At 40.0% G+C, this 12,095-nt stretch overlaps 1 protein-coding gene across 1 annotated transcript in view; it reads right to left on the bottom strand.

The window, feature by feature from the left end:
• The window catches only part of HFM1 (helicase for meiosis 1), a 109,238-nt gene extending 99,984 nt beyond the window's left edge, over window positions 1–9,254 (bottom strand). Inside the window, exons 1-3 of the mRNA XM_070786132.1 lie at window positions 8,528–9,254; window positions 1,810–1,922; window positions 305–614 (exon numbers count right to left, since the gene is read on the bottom strand). Of these exons, the coding sequence (XP_070642233.1) occupies window positions 305–614; window positions 1,810–1,922; window positions 8,528–8,598 (494 nt within the window). The 5' untranslated portion in view covers window positions 8,599–9,254. The remainder of the gene's footprint in view (window positions 1–304; window positions 615–1,809; window positions 1,923–8,527) is intronic.
• Between the last annotated feature and the right edge of the window lie 2,841 nt (window positions 9,255–12,095).

Raw genomic sequence — 12,095 nt, 5'->3', positions numbered from 1 at the left:
GTCCTAAAAACAAAAAGTTTGAGAACCTCTGCTCTAGCCATATATCTCATCAAAATAATTGTCATACAAAAAGTATTTAATTATTTTTAGTTATTACTTGCCTTTCCCTTGATAAACTGCAAGCTCTCTGAAGACAAGAACCTATGGCTAGAACTCAGTTAAAAGAGTGTTGAGTACACAGTAGACCTCTATTTGTTGTTGATTTTTTTTTTCATTCAGATTCTATCATACTTCAAACTTCTGGACATACACATAAATATTCAACTGTATCACTGAATATCATTTATTTCATTTAACTAATTACCTTTTGCGGAAGGCTGACGTGCTCACTCCTTTATCTTGTGCAGAATTAACTAACTTTGTATCATCTGGAACATTTTTCTCAAGTTCTATCTCAGTGCCAATGTGATTTTTCCATTTCTGAGAAGAACCACATGTCAGCTTGCCAGCAACATGTAAGTCATTGTTACCTGCCCCTCCTAAATTTAGATCATCTTCTTCATATTCATTAGAAGGGAAGTCAAACTGGAATTTTTGAGTTTGTAAAACATAATTTATGTCTTCATTAGTTATCTTTAAATTTGATGGTAACATTTTTGATTTTTTATTCTGACCTACAAAGAAGAAACACTTGAATTATTACACATTCTCCTTGAAAACAAAATTTAAAAATGATGATAGAAAAATTTAATAAAATTTTTCAAAAGAGCTTACTAGGTGAATATGAAAATAACAAAATGATCTGTAATACCATATGTGATTTTGAAATACAATAGTTGTTACTCTTATGGTACATCATAAGTGAAGGATAACTCGAAATTAGTTAAGAATTATTGAAATTAAGTTTGAAATTTAAGCCTATATTATAAAATAGGTTTAATTTCTGACCCACAGAAATAACCATAACTGGAAGTGGGTTGCAAGAATACTGGAGTGGGCTGCCATTTCCTCTTCCAGACCCAGAGATTGAACCCATGTCTCTTGTGTCTCCTGCACTAACAGGCAGATTCTTTACCACTGCACCATCTGGGAAGCCCAAAAATTAAGATAATAGAATGTTTTCATCAAGGTGATGGAACTTTAAAGGTGTCTTTACAGAGACTTTATAAGTATCTTTGAAAGTCTGGAAGGCATTTGGAGGCCTTTTTAGGCCTTAAATTTGCCTTATCATTTATACTATACTAGTATACATACATATTATATATATGGGTGTGTGTTCTATTATAACACACAATAGAATTACTACATTCTATATATAATTTTCTATATATGAGTATAAAATATATAAAAATTTTGAAACTTAAACATGCATGAACCTAATACTTAATTTAAAAATCAGTTTTACCAACAATATCACATTAGGTCACATATACTATTTGAGTGTGTTTGTTTTCTAACTTTGTAAAGATGATAACACACTATATAGTTTTTGCATCTTGTTTTTTTCACTCAGTGTATTTCATGAATCTGGTTTCCTAAACCAGAGGATCCTACCTTTAGTAAAGTCTAAGACAAAAACTAAATAGCAGTGATAGTTTTAATGGGATGAGGAAAACAAATTCACAGAACAATATAACAGGTGTGTGTGATAGTATGTTTTGTGCCTGTAATATACATATGTGTGCATATGTATGCATGGAGAAGGAAAATGTTTCAGATTTTAAGGTTTGGTGACCACTATTTTGAATTAGTCTCTAACTTTCATTTTATTCCATTAATATAAAAGAAATGAATATTTCAATATTAGATTTTTTTACATTGACATGAGCTGAATGGGTTTGACTTTACAACTTATATGTGATAGTTTACCTAACAGTTGATGATTTTCTATTTCTTCCTCTAATGCTTGAGTATCTGGAATTTCTGAAATCAGTGGAGCAGGTGGAAGAAACCAATCCATAGATATTTCACTGTCTAGGTGGCTATATAAAATACAAAAATATGAATTTATGTTAACAAAGATATAACATCAGAAACTACATATTTATTAACTAAACATAACTCAGTTACAGACTGGAAAAGGTCAGTTTTCATTCAATCCCAAAGAAGGGCAATGCCAAAAACTGCTGCACAACTGCAGTCATTTGACATGCCAGCAAGGTCATACTTAAAATCCTTCAAGCTAGGCTTCAACAGTATGTGAACTGAGAACTTCCAGATGTATAAGCTGGATTTGGAAAAGGCAGAGGAACCAGAGATCAAATTGCCAGTATCTGTTTGATCATAGAAAAAGTAAGGAAATCCTAGAAAAACACTGACTTCTGCTTTATTGATTATGCTAAAGCCTTTGACTGTGGATCCCAATAAACTTTGGAAAATTCTTAAAAAGATGGGAATACCGTACCACCCTACCTGCCTCCTGAGAAACCTGGATGCAGGTCAAGAAGCAATCATTAGAAATGGACATGGAACAACAGACTGGTTCAAAATTGGGAAAGGAGCACATCAAGGCTGTATACTGTCACTCTGCTTATTTACCTTATATACAGAGTACATCATGAGAAATGCCAGGCTGGATGAATTACAGGGTAGAATCAAGATTGCCAGGAGAAATATCAGTAACCTTAATGTGCAGATGACACCACCCTTATGGCAGAAAGCAAAGAGAAATTAAAGACCCCCTTGGTGAAGGTGAAAGAGGAGACGGAAAATGCTAGCTTAAAACTCAACATTCAAGCCAAAGCAATCTTGAGAAAGAAGATTGGAACTGGAAGAATCAACCTGCCTGACTTCAGACTATACTACAAAGCTACAGTCATCAAGACAGTATGGTACTGGCACAAAGACAGAAATATAGATCAATAGAACGAAGTAGAAAGCCCAGAGATACATTCATGCACCTATGGACACCTTGTGTTTGACAAAGGAGGCAAGAATATACAATGGAGAAAAGACAATCTCTTTAACAAGTGGTGCTGGGAAAACTGGCCAACCACCTGTAAAAGAATGAAACTAAAACACTTTCTAACACCATACACAAAAATAAAATGGATTAAAGATCTAAATGTAAGACCAGAAACTATAAAACTCCTAGAGGAAAACATAGGCAAAACACTCTGACATAAATCACAGCAAGATCCTCTATGATTCACCTCCCAGAGCAATGGAAATAAAAGCAAAAATAAACACATGGAATCTAATTAAACTTAAAAGCTTTTGCACAATGAAGGAAACTACAAGCAAGGTGAAAAGACAGCCTTCAAAGTGGGATAAATAATAGCATATGAAGAACTGACAAAGAATTAATCTCAAAAACATAAAAACAGCTCATGTAGCTCAATACCGGAGAAGGTGATGGCACCCCACTCCAGTACTCTTGGCCTGGAAAGTCCCATGGACGGAGGAGTCTGGTAGGCTGCAGTCTATAGGGTCGCAAAGAGTTGGACATGACTGAGCAACTTCACTTTCACTTTTTACTTTCATGCATTGGAGAAGGAAATGGCAACCCACTCCAGCGTTCTTGCCTGGAGAATCCCAGGGACAGGGGAGCCTGGTGGGCTGCCGTCTATGGGGTCACACAGAGTTGGACACGATTGAAGCAACTTAGCAGCAGCTCAATACCAGAAAAATAAATGACCTAATCAAAAAATGGGCCAAAGAACTAAACAGACATTTCTCCAAAGAAGACATACAGATAGCTAACAAACACATGAAAAGATGCTCAACATCACTCATTATCAGAGAAATGCAAATCAAAGCTACAATGAGGTACCATCTCATGTCTATCAGAAGGGCTGCTATCAAAAACTCTACGAACGATAAATGCTGGAGAGGATGTGGAGAAAAGGGAACCCTCTTATACTGTTGGTGGGAATGTGAACTAGTACAGCCACTATGGAGAACAGTGTGGAGATTCCTTAAAAAACTGGAAATAGAACTGCCATATGACCCAGCAATCCCACTGCTGTGCATACACTCTGAGGAAACCAGAACTGAAACAGATATGTGTACCCAATGTTTATCACAGAACTGTTTACAATAGCTAGGACATGGAAGCAACCTAGATGTCCACTGGCAGATGAATGGATAAGAAAGTTGTGGTATATATACACAATGGAATATTACCCAGCAATTAAAAAGAACACATTTGAATCAGTTCTAATGAGGTGGATGAAACTGAAGCCTATTATACAGAGTGAAATAAGTCAGAAAGAAAAACACCAATACAGTATATTAAAGCATATATATGGAATTTAGAAAGATGGTAACAATGACCCTATATGTGAGACAGCAAGAGACACAGATATAAAGAACAGACTTTTGGACTCCGTGGGACAAGGTGAGGGTGGGATGATTTGAGAGAATAGCACTGAAACGTGTATATTACCATATGTGAAATAGATCTCCAGTCCAAGTATGATGCATGAAACAGGGCACTCAAAGCCAGTGCACTGGGACAAACCAGAGGGATGGGATGGAGAGGGAAGTGGGAGGGGAGTTTGGGATGGGGGAAACATGTACACCCATGGCTGATTCATGTCACTGTACGGCAAAAACCACCACAGTATTGTAAATTAATTAGCCTCCAATTAAAATAAATTAAAAAAAAAACAACAGCATTCAAAAATCTAAGATCATGGCATCCCGTCCCATCAGTTCAGTCACTCAGTCGTGTCCGACTCTTTGCGACCCCATGAATTGCAGCACACCAGGCCTCCCTGTCCATCACCAACTCCCGGAGTTTACTCAGACTCATCTCCATTGAGTCGGTGATGCCATTCCAACCATCTCACCCTCTGTCGCCCTCTCCTTCTGCTCTCAATCTTTCCCAGCACCAGGGTCAAATGAGTTAGCTTTTCGCATCAAGTGGCCAAAGTATTGGAGTTTCAGCTTCAAAATCAGTCCTTCCAATGAACACTCAGAACTGATCTCCTTTAGGATGGACTGGTTGGATCTCCTTGAAGTCCAAGGGACTCTCAAGAGTCTTCTCCAACACCACAGTTCAAAAGCATCAATTCTTCAGCTCTCAGCTTTCTTTATAGTCCAACTCTCACATCCATACATGACTACTGGAAAAACCATAGCCTTGACTAGACGGACCTTTGTTGGTAAAGTAATGTCTCTGCTTTTTAATATGCTGTCTAGGTTGGTCATAACTTTCCTTCCAAGGATTAATCATCTTTTAATTTCATGGCTGCAGCCACCATCTGCAGTGATTCTGGAGCCCCCAAAAAATAAAGTCTGCCACATCTATTTGCCATGAAGTGATGGGACCAGATACTATGATCTTAGTTTTCTGAATGTTGAGCTTTAAGCCAGGCTTTTCACTCTTCTCTTTCACTTTCATCAGGAGGCTCTTTGGTTCTTCTTCACTTTCTGCCATAAAAGTGATGTCATTTGCATATCTGAGGTTATTGACATTTCTCCCAGCAATCTTGATTCCAGCTTGTGCTTCATCCAACTCAATGTTTCTCATGATGTATGCTGCTGCTGCTGCTGCTAAGTCACTTCAGTCATGCTGACTCTGTGTGACCCCATAGATGGCAGCCCATCAGGCTCCCCTGTCTCTGGGATTCTCCAGGCAAGAATACTGGAGTGGGTTGTCATTTCCTTCTCCAATGTATGAAAGTGAAAAGTGAAAGTGAAGTCGTTCAGTTGTGTATGACTCTTAGCGACCCCATGGGCTGCAGACTACCAGGCTTTGCTGTTATTGGGATTTTCCAGGCAAGAATACTGGAGTGGGGTGCCATTGCCTTCTCCGGATGTACTCTGCATATAAGTTAAATAAGCAGGGTGGCAATATACAGCCTTGACGTATTCCTTTTCCTATTTGGAACCAGTCTGTTGTTCCATGTCCAGTTTTAACTGTTGCTTCCTTATTTGCATACAGATTTCTCAAGAGGCAGGTCCCATCACTTCAAGGCAAATAAATGGAGAAAAAATGGAAACAGTGACACTTTACTTTCTTTGGCTCCAAAATTCCTGCAGTGACTGCAGCCATGAAATTAAGACACTTGCTCCTTGGAAGAAAAGCTATGACAAACCTAGATGGTGTGTTAAAAAGCAGACACATTACTTTGCTGACAAAGGTCTATATGGTCAAAGCTATGGTTTTTGCAGTAGTTGTGTACGGATGTGAGAGTTGGACCATTAAGAAGGCTGAGTACCAAAGAATTGATCCTTTCAAATTGTGGAGCTAGAGAAGACTCATTGAGAGTCCCTGGGACAGCCAGGAGATCAAGCCAGTCAATCCTAAAGGAATCCAGTCCTGAATATTCATTGGAAGGACAGATGCTGAAGCTTCAATACTTTGGCCAGCTGATGCGAAGAGCCAACTCATTGGAAAATATCCTGATTCTGGGAAAGACTGAAGGCAGGAAGAGAAGGGGACGACAGAGGACGAGACGGTTGGATGGCTTCATCGACTCAATGAACATGAGTTTGAACAAACTCCAGGACAGGGAAGCCTGGTGTGCTGCAGTCCATAGGGTCACAAAGAGTTGGACAAGACTGAGCAACTGAACAACACTCAGTTACAAACTCTTAAACTTAATATACTACCTTTCTGTGATGACTTCAATTTATCCTTATAGAGCAGCATATAGCATATCCCTATACATTCTCAATCTTTTTTCCTTGTGTATCATGGGATTAATGACACTGCTCTGAGGTATGCTATCTAAATAATGGCTATAATTCCATTTTATTTTCTCCAATTCAAATGCTGTAACAGGGATCTTAATCTGCTCCAATATTAAAAAAAAAGTAATAAATCATTCCAAAACTTTAGCATCTTAACCAATACAAGTTAACAAATTACTGATGATATACTGGATAACTAATCATGGGTCATAAGTCTATAAATGACACCAAAACATTATTACTAATTAATGTCTTAACCCTAATATTCCTGGTCCAAAATCATCTATGACAACAGAAAAGCCAAGAAATCAGTTGAAATTGACAATCAGTTTGAAAACCTGTAGTAACTGATGAGATTTTGTCACCCTGTTGGCATCTGCCTATTGCCCTATTGTTCAGCTGTGATCCTATTAACATGTAATGTTTTAATATTTCCTTTCCAACCTAAGTTGGCTTGTCCTTCATTAGAACAAAGATAGGCAATGGCACCCCACTCCAATACTCTTGCCTGAAAAAATCCCATGGACGGAGGAGCCTGGTAGGCTGCAGTCCATGGGGTCGCTGAGAGTCGGACACGACTGAGTGACTTCACTTTCACTTTTCAATTTCCTGCTTTGGACAAGGAAATGGCAACCCACTCCAGTGTTCTTGCCTGGAGAATCCCAGGGACGGGGGAGCCTGGTGGGCTGTCCACACAGAGTCGGACACGACTGAAGTGACTTAGCAGCAGCAGCAGCAAGCATTGGGAAACAGAAAATAAAGTTGAAGAACACCACATAAACTGTCTAAGCCAAGTCCTGAGGATTTGATGATCTTTTTCCTTATTGCTTTGTTTAGGGTTTTATCTCCCAGAAGAGGCCAGTCTTTCACTTTTCTACATCTCATAGCACCTCAAACATAGCTATTGCAGCTCTATTTTCCAAATAAAAAATCTGAACACATTACCTGACAATATCTAACAGATTGTCTGACAATACACCAAAACAACTGAAATTCAGGACTATGTCACAGAGTTCTAAGATCATCTCCAGGGTCAATGATTCCCTGGTGGGAAGGGACTTCCCATAGGGTCCCATAGGACTCAGCAATACAGTCCTACTCATGACTGTTAGGTGAAGTCTGAAGGAACTAACAATACTTTGTATTGTTAGAAGAGCAACCATATGTTCCAAATTTGCTGATGCCAGTCCTGATTAACAACTGTCATTCTATTTGGATGCATTCTTTCACTCTCAAAAGTGTTCCAGTCTGAATTACATGGTCACATTATTTATGAATGATTCTTCCATATATGTGTTGAACCTCAAGCTGACTTTAAGTTTTTTAAAGTAAAAGTCTTTAAAGTCTTTAAAAGTCTTATTCAGTCAATATTTGAATAAATAAAAGAATAAGTGAGCAATAAATAATTTACTCAATGATTCACTAAAAAAGAATACATAGAAAACTTAGAATTAAAATGATTCACTTGTGAAAATCCTTAAAAGCCAGTATTTAACAGACTCCCTATTCCCCAATTCATATTTCCTTTAGTGTCACATTTTTATTTCCACCCCTGATTACTGCTTGCCTATTGAACCTGCCTATCACACTTGGCCTTTGGCACACTGCCCTTTCTGTTTCCAAAAGCTGCCATCATCACTCCTTGTCCTGAGCTACTCTTTGACCATTACTTTCAGTCTTTACTTTAGCCAAAAGTAACTTGAACAAACCAGAAATGCAAATAAATGAAAGCCAAATAGGCAAGAATCTATTCTATTTTTTAAATTAAAATATGTCAAACTTCAGCTATTCCCTTATACCTGAATTCCATGTTTACCAAGTATATATCTGAAATGTCATTCTGTTGATCCCTTATTTTTTATTTATAAATTTACCAAAGATAAAACTAAAATGCTGTAAAAATAACAAACCAAAAACAGACTGCTATTTTTTAAAGCAGACTTACTTTTCAGCTTCATCTGTTTTTTCAAAAAACAAATTATCCAAGGAAAACACGGAGTCATTTGATTTCAACATTGTTAAAAGCTGGACTTTGTCATAAATCTAAAAAATACCAAAATCCATTTATAGCCCATTTACAAAGATGTAGAAAAAATTTTTCTAGATCCATAAACTATAATTATTAATTTCCTAAAATAATCACAGGTTTTCTTCTGCAATTTCCTCCTAAGTGCTTAAATATTCAAATACATTACACTGTTATCCACTCATTCACACATAGTCACACATGTATGCCTCTCTTCATGCTGCACAAATGCTTAAAATGTGTTTTCTTCCACTCTCCACCTGACATATTCCTACCCATACTTCGTGGAACAGGTCAATGTCATTTCTTCTTCAAAGGCTTCTCTGAATTTGCCTCTTATGGAAAACAAAATTAGTGACTCCTTTTGGGCTCTTAAAATACTTTGTTCATACCATTATTTTTGAGTATAGTGCATTTTACTGTGATATTGTATAAGACAGTACATTTTATTGTGAATGTGTGTGTTTCTAAAAATATACTGTGTACATATGCAGGGATTTCCTTCAAAATCAAGGAACAGAGCAGACTTACTTCTAAATAAATAGGAAAATGTTAAGGAATACTGATGAAAAAAATTGGCAATGAGTTAGTAATTGCTAATGCTACATAATAGGTACGTGGAGTTCCTTAGAATGCTGTCTATTTTTATATATGTTTGAATTTTTCAAAATAAAAAAATTAACAAGTTTAACACATATATATTTATATTCATATTATATAACACACACATATATATATGCTTAAAAAGATAATTTTTACATTCAGTGGTGTTATCTAAATGTAAAGTATAAAAACATTCAGTATTGGCTACCTGAAAAAATAACAAAAATCTGGGCTTCCCAGGTGGTGCAATGATAAAGAATCCACCTGCCAATGCAGGAGACACAAGAGACTCAGGTTCGATCCGAGGGTAGAGAAGATTCCCTGGAGGAGGAAATGGCAAACCACTCCAGTGTTCTTGTCTGGAAAATCTCATGGACAGAGGAGCCTGGTGAGCTCCAGTCCATGGAGTTGCAAAAAGTTGGACACACTCGCACACACAAATAGAACCATGTCTATGGATACATACAATTCTTCCCCCTGCACATCAACACTACATCTCAATTTTTTTCTAATTTCTGAAACATAAAACTCTACACGATAAAACACGAAATCAGATGCACATATCATAAAATATAAGCCACATTTCTATTTATTCTGTGATAGTTAATATACTGAAAATCGTTCCTTAGGATGGAAACTAAAATCAAAGACACTATATGAGCGCCATCTCGTGGAGAAATCCACATTACCAAGTCAGAGCTACCGCTGCTACGGCTGTTAAGTCGCTTCAGTCGTGTCCAAGTCTGTGCGACCCCATAGTCGGCAGCCCATCAGGCTCCCCCGTCCCTGGGATTCTCCAGGCAAGAACACTGGAGTGGGTTGTCATTTCCTTCTCCAATGCATGAAAGTGAAAAGTGAAAGTGAAGTCGCTCAGTCGTGTCCGACTCTTAGCGACCCCATGGACGGCAGCGCACCAGGCTCCGCTGTCCATGGGATTTTCCAGGCAAGAGTACTGCAGTGGGGTGCATTGCCTTCTCCGACCAAGTCAGAGCAAGTCCCTTCAATTTTGAGCCCTCCCTGATGTGATGAAGAGACACATTATTACATCAGGAAGTATGTAGAGAAAAATGTTTCCATATGTATCCCTTTACAAAATGCTACTAACAAAGGGCTAAATCTGATTACATTAGAACTGTTCTTACTTTATCAGAATATTGTGGGGGTTTTCATTTGTTTAGTTATTGGGCTTTTCTCCTTTCCATCTGTTTAGCATAGTTGCCCTCTTCATTTTTCTCAATTTATTAATCATTTGCTGCTAAGTCGCTTCAGCAGTGTCCAACTCTGTGCAACCCCATAGACGGCAGTCCGCCAGGCTCTCCAGTCCCCGGGATTCTCCAGGCAAGAACACTGGAGTGGGTTGCCATTTTTTTCTCCAATGCATGAAAGTGAGAAGTGAAAGTGAAGTCGCTCAGTCATGTCTGACTCTTAGCAACCCCATGGACAGCGGCCCACCAAGGTCCTCCGTCCATGGGATTTTCCAGGCAAGAGTACTGGAGTGGGGTGCCATTGCCTTCTCCGATTTTACCTTCTACAATCCTTATTGTATAAAATGTTCAGATCCATTAGTTATCTCTTAAAACTTTTACCCTCAGAAATACACATTTCAAAAGTGCAGAACCTAGATAATAAATACGGATTTGCCAGAAATCGGTAGTCAGTGAAGACAGACCAACATTCACTGGAAAAACCAACCGTCACAAATGACTGCAGGGAAGTAAGTTGGCAAAGAGAATGAACGTGGGAACAAATTACCACCCTGAGTCTCAGCCAGGGAGAGGTCTGTACAGTCGGAGGCCTGATCTCCACCACCTGCCCGGTGAGACGCAGGGGGCCGAAAAACTACAGCAGGAACCGAATTGGGGTCTGAGGTAAAAACACCCCCCTGATGTACCCTAAATCCGAGCAAGCCCACCCCAGACTCCCGGGCGCGCGGCGGAAGTCTTCAAGCCGGGCGAGTGACCACGACGCGGGCGCGAGCGCCGCCACTGGGCCCGGGAATCTAGGGTCGCGTCGCTGCGGACTCACGGCTACATTCGCGCCGCCCTCCAGCTCCGCCCCGGGCGTGAAACACACTTCGGAATAAACACGCGGGACTCCGGGAACCGCCAAAGCAACGCACGATTCCGCTAGCGTTGTGGGCCGGCGGCCTTCCAACCCGTCCCTCACAAGCCGGAGCCTCCTCAGGCCTCGCCTCGCACCTTCTGACTGGAAGGCGGCTGAGGAACCGCGCGGGCTGGGGCGGGGACGGGGTCCTGCCGGCCGTACTACATACACCTCCCCGCGCCCGTCTCCTGCCGCTCGACTCTTGCTTTGGAAAATCGACCACTTCCCAGCAGCCAACCTGGCCTCCCTCCCCGCTGGGTCCCTGTTCTCCCATCTTTTCCTTCCTGTGAGAGCCCCGCGTCCCAGTCCCCACCTTCCCCAACGGGCGTCCAGGTTCCGCCAAACTCACCTCTTCGCCGGCCCTGGGAGCCGAGCGCCTATTCACCGGCCCGGAGGACCCCCAGCCTGGCTAAGCCGAGCTCTAAGCAATGGATCGCCGGAGCCCCCAACCTCTCCCTTCCCGCCTCTCCCTGTTTTCTCCAGAAGTTTATAATCCCTTTTAAATTATGGCTTTCCGGATATTGTTGCCTATTTTCATTGAATAAAATGCTTAATCCTTCCCTCAGCTCTTGGTAATTTTAGTTTCCCTCCTTAAGAATTGGTCTATCTGAGGTACCTCATATAAGTGGATTTATGGATTTAGATGGTGTTTATCTTATGTCTGGCCTATATCATTTACCATGATGTTTTCAGAGTTTATCCATGAGGTAGCAAGTATCAGAGTTTTATTCCTTTTAAGGTGAGCTTCCCTGATAGCTCGGTTGGTTAAAAATCCGCCTGC

Source organism: Bos indicus, chromosome 3, assembly GCF_029378745.1.
Source record: "Bos indicus isolate NIAB-ARS_2022 breed Sahiwal x Tharparkar chromosome 3, NIAB-ARS_B.indTharparkar_mat_pri_1.0, whole genome shotgun sequence".
Classification (NCBI taxonomy): domain Eukaryota; kingdom Metazoa; phylum Chordata; class Mammalia; order Artiodactyla; family Bovidae; genus Bos; species Bos indicus.
The sequence above is the reverse complement of the archived record's forward strand: the minus strand, read 5'-3'. Positions and strand labels throughout refer to the sequence as shown.